Below are 19,153 nucleotides of genomic sequence, written 5' to 3' on the forward strand. Positions count from 1 at the left end.
TGGTGCATGCAGTACTCCTGGCTAGGGAAAGAGTGACTGGAAAACTGCCTGAGAGAAAAGGGACTGGATTTGAGCCAGCCTGTGCCCAGGTGGCAGAGAAGGCCAACAGCAATAGTGTGGCCAGCAGGACTAAAAGGGGATTTGCCATGTACAGGGGTACTCAGCACTGGCAAGGTCTTATCTGGAATTCTGGGTTCAGTTTTGGGCCCCTCACTCCAAGAAGAACAAGAAGAGGTGCTAGAGTGTACCCAAAGAAGGGCAAAGATGCTGGTGAAGGGTCTAGAGCACAAGTCTGAGAGGAAAGTGGGGTTGTTTAGTCTGCAGAAAGGAGGGCTCAGGGGAGACCTTTTTGCTCTCTACAACTCCCTGAAAGAAGATTGTTTTCTTTTCCTGAGTTAAGAGGATAACAGCCTCGAGTTGTGCCAGGAGAAGCTTAAGTTGGACATGAGAAACAATTTCTTCCCCAAAAGGGTTGTCAAGGCCTATATCAGACTGCCCAGGGCAGTTATGGAATCCCCATCCCTGGATGGATTCAAAAGGCATGTAGATGTGGTGCTGAGGGCTGTGGTTTAGTGGTGGTGCTGGGTTAGCAGTTAGATTTGATGATCTTAAAGGTCTCTTCCAACCTAAACAGTTGTGTGGTGTTCATGCTTCGAGCAGGGAAGTTCTCAATCACGCTGCTGTCAGTTTTAGTGCCCTTCGTGTGGTTTGGTAATGCAGAGCTTTTAATATCAGGCCTGTCTTGGGCATCATTTGTGCCTCTATTGGGTGTTACAACATCACTTCACAGCAGAAAGGGGAGTCCAAGGCTTCAAAGCCAAGAATGCACTGAAAAGAATGAATCAGCTTGTTTTAAACAATGCATAAAACAACAAAATGAACCTTGCTAGCAGGACAACTTCTTGGGCAATAACATAGCAGGCACAGACATTAACATTTTTATGTGGTAATCTAATCTGCTTTCAGAGATGTAATGGCTGAAGTATTAATTCCATAGAGTGCATAAAAACGTTGTTCTTTCACCAGCAATCCAATGTGCAGATGTTTTGGGATGGTGCTTTTTTCCCCCTGCCATCATCAACTGTTTGTTTTCTCCTCTTTCATGTGCTGCTAATAGGGGGTAAAGTACAGCAAAAGAAGTTTGGTGTCCTGCAGTAAGTGCTTGTCTCCCAAACTGTGGTGGAGGTGATCTTCATCTTGCAATGCCTTGGGAGCTGGGAGTAAAGTGGGGTCAAAATGCCATCCTTTGGTCTCTCACTGAAAGAGATGGGGCAGTGTGTGTGGTGTTTACCTTGATGTCTGGACTTCTATGTCAAGTGATGAGAGAATTAGCTTTCCAAGAAGGGGATAATCAGCCCCCCAAATGGTGTCAGTTGTGTGTCTTCAGTCCAAAGCACTGAAATGGCCTCAAGTTGTGCCAGGGGAGGTTTGAGTTGAACATGAGCAACAATTTCTTCCCCAGTTTAAAATCAATGATCTAAAATGTGTCTTCCAACCAAAAAACTACTATGATTCTAAAACCATTGGTGACTTGTACCTGGTTCTTCCTCTCTCTTCTTTCTCCTGTAGCCTGCATATGTGCTCTAAAGTACAGAGGTTTACCCTTTCTGGATTTTGGTGCTTCAGGTAGACTTCTCATTCTGGCAGTGGCTTTGCAAATTGATCTGCTCTCACCTTTCTGACAGCTCTGCAGAACTTCTCATCTTCTTCCCTTTTGAACATAGCAAAGGAATTTTTTTCATGGCTCTGAGCTTCCCATGTTCTGTTAATCTAAACCAAATTGCTTTGGCTTTCCAGGAGCCAATGAGTCAGGTGCCATGGCTGGTGCAGAGTTTGTTGTCTCTTCTGCCTTCCTTCTCATCTTGTGCTGCTGATTTTGGCCTTTCCTTCGACCACCACCATGAATTTGCCTTTGCTGACCTTTCTTCTTCTTGACTTCTGGAAACACTTCCATTTTCTCGAGGTCTTTGGCTGCTGCTTTCCAGAAGGCTTCTGACTTCCTTCGCTTTGGTGTTACCAACATGTTTCATAAGTGCAGCTTGCATTTGTATTTTCCAATTTGCTAATAAAACCACTGAAGAAAAACAGCCCTACAACAAATACATGCAGAAGCCCTGTTGAAAAGCTCCTTCTGGTAGAGACCAGCCATTGACAAGTGGCATCATTTCTAGGATGGTTTTTGAGCGGTGTCTGCATGCGGCTTGTTGTAATTCATGGGTGAAAAGCTGGACATGAGCTGGCACCAAGTGCTCAGAGCCCAGAGCCAACCATGTCCTGGCCTGATCCCCAGCAGTGTGGGCAGCAGGGGCAGGGAAGGGATTCTGCCCCTCTGCTGTGCAGCGCTGAGACCCCACCTGCAGCACTGAGACCCCATGCTGGAGTCCTCAACACTGACAGGGACCTGTTGGAGCAGGGCAAGAAGAGGCCACAGCAATGCTGGGAGGGCTGGAAGCCTCTGCTGTGAGGCCAGGCTGAAAGAGTTGGGGTTGTTCAGCCTGGAGAAGAGAAGGCTCCAGGGAGACCTTCCTGCAGGGCTCTAGTACTAGAAGAGGACCTAGAGGAAAGAAGGGGACAGACTTTTATGATGGGGTGTCATGACAGACAGGGTAAGGGGTAACAATTTTAAACTGGAAAAGGGTAGAATTAGATGAAATGTTAGGATGAAATTGTTCACTGTGAGGGTGGTGAGACACTGGCCCAGGTTGTTCAGAGTCTCCTTCTCTGGAGATGTTCCAGACCCATCTGGATGCATTCCTATGTGACCTGTGCTGGATTCTCTGGCCCTGCTTTGGCTGGGGGCAGGGTGGGGTGTCTGGACTCACTCTCCAGAGGTCCCCTCCAACCCCTAATACTCTGTGACCTCTGAGGGTGAAACAGAGTGGGCTTAAATTTTGTTTAATCAGCAGAATGTAAGCAAAAAAGCAAATTCTACACCTGCTTTTCCACTGAGATAACTTCAGGTGTAACACAGCAAGTAAACGAGGTGTCTTTGGAGAACCACTTGCTAAATGCTGTCAGTGCACAGACAAAGCCTCTCCGACACTTGTGTGCTAACCAGGTACTACTCTTGCAAGCTTCCTTTGACCTTATTTTTTTCCCTGTGGAGCTCTTGCAGCACTCCTGAATTTTTCTTTCTTTTTTTCTTTTTTTTTTTTAAATGCATTGCTCAGAAGTTAATTTGCTTATTACAAAAGTTAGAATGAGATTAAACAAACTGCTGATGCTTTTATGTTGCTTAATGAGAAGGAAATGTTTCTGAGGGATTCAAACCACTACAGAAGTTTAAAGAAGGGGGGGGGGGGGAGGGGGCTAGAAAAAATAAAATAAAATTGAAGTCCACAGCAGACTCAGGAATTTGTTCCACTTATTAATTGAAAACAAAAGCAAGTCACTTCTGTTCCACTGTCCCCAGAATGTCCTCCTTGCATTGTTCCAGATCTCTTTCATTTTGCCCCTAGAGATTTCCCTTCTCTGTACTTTCAGCTGAATTTATTTAGGTTATTTCTGAGTCCCTGTCCTGCAGGCAGCTCTTGTTGGGAATGAAGTTACAAGGGTCAACCTTGTGGCTTGGCCTTCTCTGAGGCTGTCTGAAGCCCCCTTTTTAACCAGTTGAGTGTGAGACATAGGAACTAGCTCTGCAGGTCCTTCCTAAGTGTCTTCTGGCATTAATTTATGCATCTGCAATAGCTTTAAGCTCCTCTGGCATGTTTGTTATGGTGTCTGGTATAGAACCTGCCAGCCTGAGAACAAGCAGCTGAAATGTCTGGAGAGAATGTAGGCTGTGTAGGTGCTTGGTGGCAGAACTAAGATGTCCTGCCTCTGACCATGTTTGAAGGAGATTTGTGCAGCAAGAGTGTGACCAACAGTTTGAGGCAGGTTCTCCTCTCCTTTACCCTAGTGAGGGAGCACTGGGAATATTGTGTCCAGTTCTGGACTCTGCAGTTTGAGAGACAGGGAACTACTGGAGAGAGTCCAGCAGAGGGGACTACGAAGATGCTGAGGGGCCTGGAGCATCTGAGGAGGAAAGGCTGAGACCCCTGGAGAGAAGAGCAGCCTGAGAGGGGAGCTTCTCAACAGCTGAAGTGTGGGGGAGAGGGGCAAGAGGATGGGGCCAGACATTGTCCAGTGGTTCCAGGAGGTTCCATCTGAATATGAGGAAAATCTTCTTTGGTTGTGGAGTCTCCTTCTTTGGAGACATTCCACACCCACCTGGATATTGTGATGCTGGGTAACCTGCTGCCATGTCCCTGCTTCATCAGAGGAGCTGGTCTGGATGAGAGATGCCTGCAACCCCACCATTCTGTCATTGTTTAGCTGAGCTTGTAGTCTGTTTCAGTCTTTTCCTGGGCTGTACTCCCCACACCTCTGCTCTTTCCCCAGTTTTTGCTCTTGGGGATGCTGAAGGGATAGCAGTGCCTCCAGTGCAGCGTGGGGGCTGAGTACAGAGCCAAGTGAGGCTTTGGGATGCAGGAGGAGGATGAAGGTGTGAAAAGTTCACCATCAACACATCCTGCTTCTGCAGGAGCATCCTCTCCGCTGCTTGGAAGATGCAAGAGGCATCTGGCTGTGCCAGAGGCCCATGTTTGTGGCATCCCCACTAGGAGTGGTTTGGCTGCTTGGCGTGGAGCAGGGTTTGTTGCCCCTGCTCTGGAGGATAAGCTCCACAGGGCAACACAGGGCTGCAGATGGGAACTCCTGATGCATTTGCCTGTTGTGGCTTTCCTGGAAAGATTTTTTCCAGTTGACCTTTTGGAGAAAAAAAAAACCCAACCAAACAACAACAAAACCCAAAATGAAACAACCAAACATGGGGTGGATTTTTTTTTTTTTTTGGTGTGAATTGTGAAACTTAACAATGCAATGCAAGAAGGTTTTTGAGTCATCTGAAATGGTTTTGTTTAGTGAGTGTGCTTTAAAAGTGGAAACCAGGCAGCTCTGCCACTGACCACAGGCCTTGAGCAGTCAGGAGATCAGTGCATGTGGGACAAACCTCCTTTGCTCAGACTTTCCTTCATCAAAAGGCATTTTGTGGGGGAGACTTAATTCCTAAAGCTATCTGACTAGCAGCTTTTTTTAAGAGCAAAGAGGGGAGGAAAAGAGAAGCAGCCTCAAGGCTCATTTTCTATAGCATTGTCACAAAGCTTTGTTTTTTTGCAGCCAAGGGAATGAACAGCCCCAAGGAAATGTGATTTTCATTTTTGTTTTCTTTTGTGCAGTCATGGTTATTGATGGCCATACATGTAAGATGCTTTTTTTCCTGCTGGAATTTGTTGTGTGCATCACCTTCTAATGTCTTCTGAATTCCTGGTCACTTCAGGACGCTTAACTGAAGAGCCACATCAGGCTGTGATTAGTGCGTGGACTAGGAGAGATGTTGCTAGAAGCAGAGAATATAGGCAGAAGAAATGAGGTAGAGGGAAGCAGCTGCAGAGACTTGTAGATCCAGAGACAGGAGTGGGTGTCCTGAAGGTTTGGTAGGCAAGAAGTGGGAATTTTGATGACCCAGGTGTGGTAATCCTGGAAAGGAAGAAACATACAATGAAGGTGCTCAGAATGGATCAGGTGAGAACCAGAGCTGGTCTCAAAGCTGGCATTTGCTGAGGGGAAACAGTGCACAGACATCGAGGACATAGGAGTACAAGGATGGTTTTCCAAGGCTGGGGGGGATGGACACTCGCCCAGGATGCTCAGAGGTGATGGATTCCCCATCCCTGAAACTGCCTCAGGTCAGGTTGTCTGGGGCTCTGAGCAACCTGCTCCAGTTGCACATGTCTCTGCTTGCTGCCTGGGGGGGCTGGACCAGATGGCCTTCAAAGGTCTCTTCAACCCAAACCATTCTGTGAGTGATGCTGTAGCTTGGGCAGCTAAGAAACAGCTGAGGAAGGCAAATCTCTGCCAGAGCCAGCAAACTGAAGAGGACTGTGGCAGAGCTGGGGCCTTGAGGAGTGTTTTGGTGTGACTGCAGGGAAGAGATTTCTACTTCTTGAATCAAACTGAGGCCCTGTGGTGTTTATTTTCAGCTAAGAGTCACTGCATGGTCACCATAGCCCACACAGAGGATAGTGTTTGGCAGAGGGCAAGAACCTAAATCCCATTGTGTTGGGGTTTGCATCCTGCAGCTTCAGAGGGCCTTGCACTTTGCTCTGGGACTGGCTTGGCTTGGGAGTGTGCAATCAAAGGATGCTGGCTCTGCATTGGAGGGAGGGCTGTGGAGGAGTAGAAGAGCTCCAAAGAGAAGATAGTTTGTTTAAAGACAGCCTTAGGGCTGACTCAGAAGGTGCTGGGATTTCAAATGCTGCCTCTCTGCAACCTTTTCTTTTTGCACTAGAGTTTGGCTACAAAATAATCACAGTATCACAGATCGGGCTGGGTTTCAAGGGGCCTTAAAGATCATCTAGTTCAAATGCCCCTGCCATCTTCAACTAGACCAGGTTGCTCAAAGCCCCATGCAACCTGGCCCTAAACACTTCCAGGGACTGAGGAATCCACAGCTTCTCTGGGCAGCCTGTGCCAGTTCTTTTCCTTTGAATGCAAACACGTTTATTTGACACCTGTCCTGTCTAGACATAAATTTCTGTTTGAATGAGAACACAACTTCCCTGGTTTTATCACAGGGGTGTTCAACATCCCATCCCTGCAAGCATTGAAGATGAGGTGGTTTGGGGCTCTGAGCAACCTGCCGTACTTGCAGCTGACCCCGCTGGCTGCAGGGCACTGGACTAGGTGACCTCTGAAGATCCCTTCCCACCCGAAGCAGTGTTTGATTCTGTGATTTGTTTGTTGTGTGAGCTTTGCTTCGTGAGCTGCGAAGAGGCTGTGCAGCACTAGATGGCGATCTGCCTCCAGCTTTCGTATTTCCCCGGCAGAACTCTGCTGCAGCGTCCCAAGGAGAAGCCACCAGCGTGGTGCTAAAGCTAGCATTCCTCTAATTTTAGGGAGTTGTATCTCTTTAGAACCAACGAGCTTCTCCCTTGGAATACAGAAGGCAATATAGTCCCCTTTTGAAGACTTTCTGAAGACTCTCAGTGGATCATGCTTTGACCTCAAGTTGCATGCAGGGAAGTTTAGGTTGGATGTGATGATCTTAAAGATCTCTTCCAACCTAACCGATTCTGTGATTCTATCATCTTCTGTCACATGTTTTTGTTGCCCTTTGCTGTATCCAGCTTTCTTGTCTGATAGTGGTGAGAGATGACTAAACTCAAAGGTGAAGGACAAAGGCTTTGTTTTAGATCATTTGGCGTTTCTGGCCATGTTATGATCTCTGAGGGAATGTCAAGCTGGGATTGGGGTGGAAAAAGAAAGGCTGGTACAGGAAGATTTCCAAGCCTAAGTTTAGTGCCTGGTGCATGCAAATAGAAGTCAGAACTTCCCCTTTGTCACAGGAGGATATATTTTTTTTTAACTCTATTTTGGGTATTTCTTGTAAACAGTGAACAGGAAGAGACACAGGAACCCTGACCAATGCTGGCATCTCCTCTCTAGGTCTGTCTACGATGGAGAAGAACACGGACGCTTCATGGAGAAACTGGAGGCAAGAATCAGGAACCACGATCGTGAGATTGAGAAAATGTGCAACTTCCATTACCAGGGCTTTGTGGACTCCATCACAGAGCTGCTGAAAGTTAGAGGAGAAGCTCAAAAACTGAAGGTAAGAGAAAGCTGTCTGTGTGGAGCATCTGACCCTTCAGTGGCCCTGCTTGGGGCCCCTAGGCAGGACCAGATAAATCAACCTCATCCACTGTGGGACTGGGTGAAACCATATGAATGTCTCCTTTTGGCTGTTTATCTACAGCACCTCTCCACTAGTTAAAAAAACCAGAGAAACACTCATCTTCATTCTGCCTGCTCCAGTAGGATGGTCATTTGAGTTGTGACAATCATTTGGACAAACTGGAGCAGAGTGGTACATTAAAAGAGCAAGAGTGCTTCAAACGAAGCCTTTTCTGGGCTTCCAGTTCAAGAGAGACAGGGGACTGTTGGGGAGAGTCCAGCAGAGGCTACAAAGCTGCTGAGGAGCTTGGAGCATCTCTGTGAGGACGAAAGGCTGAGAGCCCTGGGGTTGTTCAGCCTGAGAGGGGATCTGGTTAATGCTAATCAATAGCTAAAGGGCAAGAGTAAAGAGGATAGGGCCAGACTCCTCAGTGGTTTCCACTAATTGATAGGACAATTGGTAACTGGAACCCAGGAGGTTCCATCTGAACATAAGGACAAAATTCTTTGCTGTTGAAGGTTCTTCAGCACTGGATGAGACTGCCCAGAGAGATTGTCTCCTTCTCTGGGGAGATTCCAAACACCTGGACATGATCCTGGGCAACCTGCTGTGGGTGACCCTGCTTCAGCTGGGTGTTTGGGTTAGATGATCCCCACAGATCCCTTCTGACCCCCTTCAGTGTGCTGACTGCTGCTTTTCATGTGTCTGTTTAGTCATTTAAAACTCTCTCTGGCATCTCCTAGCAGGCTTCCAGCCTTACACACTCAAGTTCCTATCCCACAAACAAAGGAGTACCTTCATGGAAGGGTTTGTCCTAGCACAAGAAGCAGCCATACTATTACACCAGCATGTTCCACAGCGAGGATTCATCCAGCAGTTGATTGCAGGCTGAGGCCATTGGAAATACCATGAGAGAAGTTGTAGCTAGGTTTTTTTATTTTTTCTTTCTTTTTAAAGCTATTGTTTCTAGTCAAGAATTCCACATTGTGTGTTGGCAGAGGCTGGTTGCTGTTTCCCATTCTGCAGAGAGCTACTTTGTTGGTGGCACGCTGTGAAGTCCATCGCCGTCCCCTCAGGATCTCTCTTGATTTCCCTTGCTATGTGATCCATAAAATGGCACATGGGAAAAAGACACACAGAAGCTTATTTGAGAAATGCTGAGCCCTCTTTGTAAGGATTTCTCCAGGGAATCCTCCGTGGGTCACGCTGGCAGGAGCATGTTTTGTTCCAGCTGTTCATTCTCCACTTGATCTTGGCCTTTTTCTCGACAGTGCTGCTCTTTGAGTGCACTGCAGGTAGCAGCAAAATGAACATGAGCCAGCAGTGTGCCCAGGTGGCATGCAAGGGCAAAGGCATCTTGGCTTGTATCAGGAATGGTGTGGCCAGCAGGACTAGGGATGTACATGGCACTGGTAAGGCCTCACCTCGAGTGCCATGTGTGGTCCTGGGCCCCTGACTGCAAGAAAGATATTGAAGTGCTGGAGTGTGTCCAGAGAAGGGCAAGGATGCTGGTGAAGGGTCTAGAGCACAAGTCCTGTGGGGAGCAGCTGAGGGACCTGGGGTTGTTCAACCTGTAGGAAAGGATGCTCAGGCGATACCTTCTGGCTCTCTATAACTCCCTGAAAGGAGATTGGAGCCAGGTGGGGATTGGTCTTTTCTCCTAAATAACAGGAAAAGAGGAAATGGCCTCAGGTTGTACCAGCGGAAGTTTGTTGGGCATGAGGAATGATTTCTTCCCTGAAGGAGCTGTCAAGCCCTGGCTCAGGCTGCCTAAGGTAGTGATGGAGTCCCCAATCCTGAGGTGTTTAAAAGCCTTTTAGATGTGGTGCCGAGGGACATGGTTTAGTGGGGACCTGGCAGTGCTGGGTTAACAGTTGGACTGGATGCTCTTACAGGTCTCTTCCATCCAAAAGGATCCTGTGATTCTTTGAGCTAAAAGCACCTGCCTACCCACTGTATTCCCAGAGGACTTAACAGAGGGAGAACAGCTACAGTGGTGGATAACAAATCCAGTCCTTGTATGCACCCTCCAGACTGGGAAGTTCCTGAGCTGCTGACTTGAAGGATGGCTCCGCAGTCTCCCTCCCTGGCAGGAAATCAGCAGTAGGTGTGTGTTGGACAGGGATGGAGTCTGCACAGCCAGGCAGGGTCACCGTGGTGCCCCTCAGGTCCATTCCCCGGATTCCTCTCCAGCGCCCTTTGCTCCTCTCTCTCATCACTCTGACACTCTCTAAACGATAGCAGAGTGATCTTGAAAAGCCCTCAGACCAAAGCCCTGCTCTGTACCACATGTTCCATTTACAGATGGAGGAACTAACGGTTTGAGCATCCCCTAAGCCCCTTGTGTGATCCCAGCGTCTCGTTCCTCACATGTGCCCACCTGTTGTCTGCTCCCCCTCGCTGTGTGTCTGTCTTAGATTACCAAATCTCCTTGTCTGAAAAGCTTCAGTGTGTCTGCAGAGAGTCTATATAAATAATCACCTCTTTCCCCCCCCAATCTATAGATGTAGACCTTAAGAACAAAACAAAACACACACCCTCCCCCCTGCTCCCTGAAAACTGGTGGTGTGCAAGGGCAGGATATACTCTTCCTTTTCTGCTTTAAGTGGGATTGATATGTAATTTTAATAGAAGACTAGAACAGCCTTGGCATTATTTTAGGAGCAGTTTTAAATTACCCTACATGGATTCCTTTTTTCCTGGTGGGATTTTCAGAATATAAGCAAATAAAATAATCTTTGGAAGAGATGCTGTGCTCCTGCTCATAAAATCTCAATACATCATAAAGGAAATGAGCAGTTTTTGCACAGGGCAAGGAGCCAGGAGAGCTGGAGCTACTGCAGGAGCAATGTGCTGCAGATGCTGTAGAGAAAAGGGTCTGCAGGAAGATCATGGGATGAGTCCTCTCCTTGCATCATGGTGAGCTTAAAAACCCAACATGGGCAGTGTTAAAACAAAAGGAAGCCCGTGAGGCTGGATGGCTCTCTAACACCAGCTTCTCAGTGTTGGTGTTGAAGCTACACCAAGCTCTCGGTGTGAGACCTCCTGCTGAAATTTGGACCAGTGTCAGAGATAATTGTTGGCTGATACCTTTCAATAGTCAGCAGGAAACAAATTGGATCCTGAATCAATTTTATTGATTCGTGCTGGAGTGCAAATTGAAGAATGCTGGAGCGTGTCTGAAGAAAGGCAGTGAAGCTGGTGAAGGTTCTAGGGAGGAGCAGCTGAGGGAACTGGGCTTGTTCAGCCTGGAGAAAAGGAGACTCAGGGGAGACCTGCTGGCTCCCTGCAACTCCCTGAAAGAGGTTGGAGTGAGGTAGGGGTTGGTCTCTTCTCCCATGGAACAAGAGACAGGACAAGAAGAAATTACCTCAGGTTGCACCAGGGGAGGTTTAGGTTGGACTTGAGGAAAAATTTATTCCTTGAAAGGGTTGCCAAATCCTGCACCAGTCTGCCCAAGGCAGTGGTGGAGTCCCCATCTTTTGGAGGGGCTTAAAAGCCATGGAGCTGTGGTGCTGAGAGACACAGTTTAGTGGTGACCTCCTTCTGGGTTAACAGGTGAACTGAATGGTCTCTCCCAAAACCATTCATTTTATGATTCAATTTATTGATACAAAGCTTCCATCCTCTCTGACCTGACTGCCTCTTGGTGCACTCAAAGGAAGGAGATAGCTGTTGTCTTCTGAATCCACCTGGAAGTTGTCCTGCTTTGCTCTGTTGTTGCTGCATGCAACACCCACATTCTGTTGGATAATTGGGGAGCATCAAGTGACATTCCTGCAAAGAAATTCATTAAACATTGAGCTGGCTTCTGCACTTGTTGGGAAGCATTGGAAAACAAAGATCATGGGCTGGTTTGTGGCATCTATTGCTCCTGAATGTACTTTCAGGATAAAATTTCTTGACACTGGTGGTGGTGAAACATTGGCCCACATTGCTCAGGGAGGTGGGAGATGCCTCATGCCTGGAACTGTAACAGGTCAGGTTGGACAGGGCTCTGAGCAACCTGCTCTAGTTGCAGATGTCCCAGAATGGTTGGACTACAGGACCTTCAAGGGTCCCTTCCAACCCAAACCATTCTGTGATGCTTTGATAGTGCTGTGTTGCAGCTCATGCTGTTGTCCAACCTCTGTTTCTGATTGTGCCTATAGAATGAACAGAACTCTTAAAAACACACAAGGAATTGGGTCATGAAATTCCATGATGGAATCCAGCAGCAGCTTCTACCTTACAGTGAGCTTCAGTCAAACTAGAAACCTCTGAAACTTCTTGCAGAGACAAGCCTGGATATGAATATTTACAACTTGGGTAGCTGTGGAAAGAGCATTCTATGGAAAGAAGCAGTTTCAGGGCATGCTAGTGTCAGGTTGAGGTGAGAAAGCTGAACTCTGAGCACTTCTTGGGTCATATTTGCCTTTATAATTGCCTGGCTTTGCCACAGACATGAAGCTGGGCATGTTTGCTTGGAAGCTTTCCTGTTGGCTATCCCTGCTGGCCTCTAGAAGATGGTATCTCTGTTTACAAACCTCCTCCTGACTGCACTTGAATGAATGTTCAGGAGAATCCCCCAAGCCATCTTTCTGCTTGTTGTCTAAATAATGTGTAAGCTGTTTGGTTTGTATCCTGATGAGTTTACAAATTAGCTTTGTTCTTCTTGTGTGTCTTCTCTGAGTCAAGCTGATGCTTAGAGCTGTGAAGGGCTGACCTGTGGTGATCTTGTAGTCCAGGGAGCCTACAAGTTTGTAGTGTGAGAAATTGTTGTGCTGTGACCCCATCTGGATAGGATAATAGAGAAAATAGTTTGGTAAGGAAAATATGGGCCCTTTTTATACCAGGTATATATACACCTTTTTATACCAGTCAGGAGGAGGGATTTAGTAGGAGATTGTCGAGGGTTAGGGCTGGGCTGGCCAGGCCACTAGACAAGTGCCAGAAGCTCTCTATGAACCCCTCTGCCTTCCTGAAGGGAAGAGAAAGGGAGTAAGGGAGAGAGAGTGATGGGGTGGGAAAGAAACTAAAGCAGCTGGGATGGAAATGAGAACAATCCAATGAAATAGAGACAAAGAAATACAAACCAATATCCAGACCAAACCCTCACGGCAGTGAGGGCAGCATAGTCACCTCTGATGTAGGAGGCAGGCACTGGGGAAGTCCCAGGCTGGACTCAGCAGTAGATGGGAACCAGATTCAGGAGCTGGATTCTGGAATACATGGTTGGGATCAGAGGCAGAACAGACAGAGTCCTCCTTGGACACTGGCCATTGAAAAAGAGGCTTGACCCTGCTGATCACTCATCTTGATCCTGAAGATGACATCAATGGGATGCAATCCCTTGTTGGTCAGTTGAAGGTCACCTGTCCCATCTGCTCCTCTCTGCAGGTGCCACCTCTGACTTCCTGCACCCCAAGGTGGCACACAAGCTGTGGCAGTGCCCTTGGTGTGCCCAGGAGCAAGTCTCAGCCAGAGTCTTTCTACAGTCCAGGCCTTTGCAGGAGCTTTCCCCATCAGCTCCTCACTGCTAGGGGCAGCTGCTGGCTGTGCAATCCTGCCCTGAACTGCAGAAACTGCCTCAGTGAGCAGAGCCTGAGCTGAGAAGTCAAATCCCTGAGCAGAATTGGTTCTGGTCTAGCTCAGACCATGACAGAGATACATCTAAAGGTGTGAAAGAAGGTATTTGAACTTTATAGGCAAGACCCATGCTGAAGAGTTCTTTCCTTGCTGTGATGCTGAGGAGTTAAAAAGCTATCATCAGTCTCTGGTGTAGAGGAGAGGCAATTTAATTCCATCAGGTTTATGTCGTGCCACTACCACTCATGTAAAATTATTTTTAAGATGAGAATCCACTTGAGCATCTGCTACCAAGTTGGATACATTAAGGTGGCAGCTTTTTGAGGCTGCCATGGCAAGGGTGTTAATCCCTGGTGCCTTTTACTTTTGTCTAGCAGTGGGGAGGAAAATCCTGGAAACTGCTGTGGGGCTGCCGGAATCCTGTGTGCTGGAAGAGTGATGACTGAAATCACCTAATAAACAACAGTTTTATTCCATCCAAGGGAAGATTGTGTGGAAAATAATGGGATTTATGTTAATTCTTCCCTTTTTTGTGTGTGTGTGATACAAATTGTCCTGTTAAACGTGGAGCTGTGTTTTGTTCTTCATCCCCACAGAATCAAGTGACGGACACCAACCGCAAGCTGCAGAATGAAGGGAAAGAAGTAAGTTCCTGAAGCAAATTCACTCATTCTGTCTGCTTTCTGCTCCTCCATTATTTGACTTGATGATCTCAGAGGTCTATTCCAGCCTCAGCAATTCTGTGATTCTGTGTGGCTGTGCTCACTAGTGAGAGATCACACTGAGCATCAATAACTGCTCAGCATTAACTGATAATTGGTATTGGCATTGGTATGAAAAGCCTGCATTGATTCTTTCCTGCATTTTGCTGTTCTGCATGAAAGATGAGTTGTGTGAGAGTGTTGGGAAGTGATTTTTCTTTCTTGCTGCTTATGGATCGAAAGCAAAGCATGGGAAGCAGGAGGCACTTGTAGAGGCAGTAATCAACTTGTGGGCTTGTGTCTGCAGCCCTGAATGGTGTCATTGGGCTCGTTCATAGCAGTACTGCATGCAAAGCAGTGTGGGCAGCAGGTGGAGGGAGGGGATTCTGCCCCTCTGCTGAGACCTCACCTGCAGTCCTGGGGCCAGCTCTGGTGTCCTCAGCACAGATAGGGACCTGTTGGAGCAGGGCCAGAGGAGGCCACAACAATGCTGGGAGGACTGAAAGCCCTCTTCTGTGAGGCCAGGCTGAGAGAGTTGGGGCTGTTCAGCATGGAGAAGAGGGTGTGTTGTGCCTGTAATGACATTTATTCTTCTGCCCCTTCATGATAAGAACATTAACAGTTTAGGAAGACTTCAGAGCTGAGTGTGTGTGAAGGCACTGATGCCTTTTTCAAGTGCTTAAGATGGAGATATGTAAAACCTCCCAGGGACAGCCCATGGCTCACTGATGTATGCAAGTTCCATATGCATCTTCTATTCTTTGCACCTTTTCCTGTTTTCCTTCTTAACCCTCTGACTTCCTTTTGCTCAGAGTGCACCCAGGCATTACTCTTTCAGTCAGCTGCAGTGGGGTTGACTGACAAAGGAGAAAATCCCCATACTGGGCTGTGTCAGACTGATTAAGATAAAAATGCCCTTTGGGAGAAGGTGATGCAGCTTCTTTCCTGAATCCAATAAACATACCTCTGGCTTACCTTGAATAGAGGATTCACTTCCAAGAGTAGAAACTCCTGGGATTTCAAAAGGACGCTGCAGACTCAGTGTGGTGCTGTGGCGATGAGTTGGTGTTCCATGACTTGTCTTTGACAATAGGAAGCAAAGAGTTTTCTATGTCATGTCCAGGCTTGTCTTGCCCTTCTGCAGACACACAGGTTTTTCTGCTGGGGACTGAGCATTTAAACCTCCCCTTTTCAGCATGTGATGTGAAGAAACCCCCTGGGAGCAAGCGGCCACATCCTGCCTTTGAGAAGGACTAGAAAAAGGAACTCTTGGAGAGGGAGTAGGGAAGACATGAGTAAAATGGAAAGGGGAGATAATTGTTGGAATTCACAGGACGTGCTACAAGGCTGGCATTTTGATGGCTTTGGTTTTGCTCACTTGAAATTAGGCTAGGGAATGCTTCTGCTTGCTCAGTTAAAGAACCCAGAGCCGCCTGTCCTCCCCGCTTCAACAGCGCTCTGCGCCGCTTGGTGAGCTCTTGGTTATTGGGCTGAGCTTTGCCGCCAAACTACAGTTTGGGTGGTTGTGACGAGTGCAGACCACTTTGTATCCTCTCTGCTGGGTCTGTTCTTAGTGAAACCTTATCTTTTTTTTTTGTTTCCCCCTTTCCAAAGCTGATAATAGCAATGGAAGAGCTGAAGCAATGCCGGTTGCAGCAGAGAAACATTTCGGCGACGGTCGATAAGCTAACCCTGTGTCTTCCTGGTGAGGCATCTGAAATTGCTCTGTTATTTGTGCAGCTGTTTATTTTAATCTGGCATCTCTTTGCTTCTTTGTGCTTGTGTCTCAATGCTTGTGTGTTTTTTTTTTTTCCCCCCTTCTCTTTCCAGTCCTGGAGATGTACAGCAAGCTGCGGGAGCAAATGAAATCAAAAAGGTAAATTACTTTTTTTCTTTATAGGCTCATGTTCGTGTTGCAAGAGTTGAAAAGCACCTCCTTGGTGATGGAGAGATTAAAGAGGTTCTCAAAAGTTAGGACTTCAAAATGAGCCATTCCAAGTTTATGTCCTGATTTCTGGCTGGTGTCTCCATGGTCCTGCTCAGCCTCCTGCCAGCACCAGGATTGCAGCAGGCTCTCGTTTTGCGTTAGGCTTTTTAATTCAGGTGAATTCTCACTTTGTATTTCACAGTTTTCACACAATTAATTTAGCCAATAACACAGGAAGCACTGAGCAGTGCAACAGTGCTTGGTGCTCTGTGTGTTATTAGCTAAATTAATTCTGTGGAAGCCTGAGAGGCTCTGGTGAATGTGAATGGAGGCCAAACACCTGAGTGTGCCATCTGGGCATGGACCCTGATCGGTGTCTGGGAGGCAAGAGAGAGGAAGAGAGACTGGACACCACGGGTAGCTTGGTTAGGCAGTGTGGTAGGAGACATGGAGAAAAGATACAGCTTTATTTTGTGCCAGAAATACCAGTTCAGAAGAGTGAGCTGAGCTGCAAGGACTTTGTGGCTCAGAAATCATGAGCTGTAAATCCAGGATTTTCCCACCCTGCATCTGTTACGATGCTGAAGGATGGAACCGTGGCCTGGGAAGTTTGCGTGGCTGGGATCCTGGGGGACGGTTTGTTTAAGCAGCGTGGGACTTGGGAGGCGAGTTGTAGCCCTGGGGGTGGCAAATTGGGCAAAGAGCAGCTGCTGGAAGGAGGTCAGCCGAGAAGGCGGCAGGCTCCGGCTGAGTGCCACGCAGGGAGAGCAGTGGGAGCCGATGCCTGCTTTGTGCCTGCCATCCATCACAGAAACAATACAGAAGAAACCAGATGTTTCCAACAAGGCAATAACTAATTGGATGGGCGTATTTTTACACTTCCCCCTCCTGCCTCTGCTGATCTCTGTGATCCTTGGACCCAGGAGCTTTGGCTGAAGAGATAAAACATCGCTCCTGAGAGCTGGACTAGCTGGAGGAGTTGCAGGGCAGCTCATTCAGTGGCTCCCAAAGCTCTCGCTCTCTTGCTCAGGACGGCTCAGGACAGAATTGGGCAGCGTGTGGTTTGTCCAACTGCTTTTAGTCTGTTTATAGGGAACAGCAAGGGGCTTATCCGCTGACAGATGTGGGGTGGGGAGCTGGAGCTGATCACAGCACTGTGAACTTTCGAAGGGAATCCACATGCTGCTCCGTTCCCTCACTCTGGATAGTGTTTCCAGGGTCTGCTTCTAAGAATTGCGTCTTTCCTCCCCCTCCGCCCTCCTCTTTGGATTGGTTCATTTTGAAACAAATAGAAGTTGAAAGCCACATTTAAAGTAAATGTCAACCCCTGGCTTTCCCCCTCCCCCCTTCTTGCTTTCTTTGTCTGGATTTGATGCCTTCATCCACCAAACACTGCACAACATATTAAACAGTTTTGTGTCTGCACCCGGTCTCACTTAACATCATTTCATGATGGCCAGCAAGGGGCTTGGTTACCAGTTTGAGTCTTGGGGTTTGAGTACACAGCCTCAGAGGAGGCTGTGAGGAGAGTTTTGGATTCAGGGTGAATGAACTCAACTCTCCCAAGGCAGACAAAATGAGTTATGTGCTGTTTGCTGTGTGGTGTTTATGAACCCAACACAGGCGTTGGCCAAATGCAGAATCAGGGGCCATGAGCTGGAGCACCCATAGTTCAAACCTGGAGGAGTGACACTGCAACCACCAGAGAGGAGAGGTGAAGAGAAGGGTCTCCTCACCCCTGGGGTGACTGTGACCTGGTGTTGGTTGGAAAAAAGGGTTTTGTGGATGGTTCTAATGCTTCTGAGATGGTTCCCCCATAATTTATTTTTAGCCTTCGACCGGATGTGTGGTCAGAGCAGGAGGAGGATGGTCCTACATCTTCCATTGTTCAGGAGAGTCCCCATATTCTAAACCCTATGGACTTCCACTTTCTGGAGGAAAAAGAGTCTTTGAGAAGAAGGATTTGCTTAGAACGAGCATTTCCCATTTAGCCTCCTCTGTCAGGCTGTGAAGTTTGTTTTAATGGCAAAAAGTAAGATAACATGTAAGGCCATTGGACATGACCAAAGTGTAAAGGTGTGCATTGTGCACAGGGGAAGAAATCTGACTATTCTTGCATCTTTAAATTTTGTAGGATCTATTCCTTGTAGAGTGGGGAGTTAAGGCATTTTCCACATTGCAAAGGTCATGTACCCCAGGGGTGTGACAGTAGTTGCTGGAGAGGCAGGGGCTTTGTAGAAAATACATCTGTTGGACCTCTGAGCTGGGGTTTCTATCCAGAATGTTTTCATCCCTAGCTCAACCCCTCTGCTAAAGCAGGGTGACCCATAGCAGCTTGGCAGGATCACAATGTCCAGGTGGGTTTGGAATCTCTCCAGACAAGGAGACTCCACAACCTCTGTGGGCAGCCTGCTCCAGGGCTCCAGCACCCTCACAGCAAAGAACTTTTTCCTCATATTCAGATAGAGCCTCCTGGGTTCCAGTTTGTGCTCATTGTCCCTTGTCCTGTCACTGGGCACCACTGAGGAGTCTGGCTCCATGCTCTTGCCTCATACCCTTCAGGTATTGATCAACATTGATCAGACCCCCTTTTAGTTTGCTCTTCTCCATGTCAAACAGTCCCAGTTTCCTCAGCTGCTCCTCAGAAGAATTATCTCTAGACCCCTTACTTGTGTCCTTGCTGGTCCTTACCTGCCCATCAGAGCTTTCAGTAAGGAGGTGCTGCTTGCCTTGGTCTTGCTCTGTGCTGCTTCAATGGATGAAGTTTTCATGGTTACCTGGGTTCTTTGATTCCTTTGAGCAGTTGGTTCTTGGACACATTGAATTATTTGCAGTCAACACACACTTTGGAGGGGATGTGGGATGGAAGGAGCCCTTCTGCTTTCCATATCTGCCTTGCTTGCTTCCACCAGACACTACCCTGCGCTGAAGACCCTGGAGCACCTTGAGCACACATACCTGCCCCAAGTGAGCCACTACCGCTTCTGCAAGATCATGGTGGATAATATCCCAAAGCTGAGGGAAGAGATCAAAGAAGTTTCCATGTCAGACCTCAAGGACTTCTTGGAGAGCATCCGCAAGCACTCTGACAAGATTGGGGAGACAGCCATGAAACAGGTAGGACTCGTGGGTGCTGGAGGCTGCTTGGGAAGAGCAGGGTGGTTCACGATCATGTCAGACAAGTTCTGCTCTTCCAGTTCCAAGGCAGTAAGCTTAGTTTTAAATCCTGAAGGAGTTTCATTA

The 19,153-nt window shown here is 47.6% G+C and overlaps 1 protein-coding gene across 5 annotated transcripts in view; it reads left to right on the forward strand.

The window, feature by feature from the left end:
- EXOC6B (exocyst complex component 6B) overlaps positions 1-19,153 on the forward strand; it is a 272,044-nt gene that overhangs the window by 37,971 nt on the left and 214,920 nt on the right. For all 5 annotated transcript variants that reach the window (XM_054172451.1, XM_054172452.1, XM_054172453.1 and 2 more), the window contains exons 2-6: positions 7,486-7,651; positions 13,879-13,926; positions 15,598-15,688; positions 15,814-15,859; positions 18,823-19,027. In XM_054172451.1, coding sequence (XP_054028426.1) covers positions 7,486-7,651; positions 13,879-13,926; positions 15,598-15,688; positions 15,814-15,859; positions 18,823-19,027 — 556 coding nt within the window. The remainder of the gene's footprint in view (positions 1-7,485; positions 7,652-13,878; positions 13,927-15,597; positions 15,689-15,813; positions 15,860-18,822; positions 19,028-19,153) is intronic.

This window comes from Dryobates pubescens, chromosome 23, assembly GCF_014839835.1.
Source record: "Dryobates pubescens isolate bDryPub1 chromosome 23, bDryPub1.pri, whole genome shotgun sequence".
NCBI lineage: Eukaryota > Metazoa > Chordata > Aves > Piciformes > Picidae > Dryobates > Dryobates pubescens.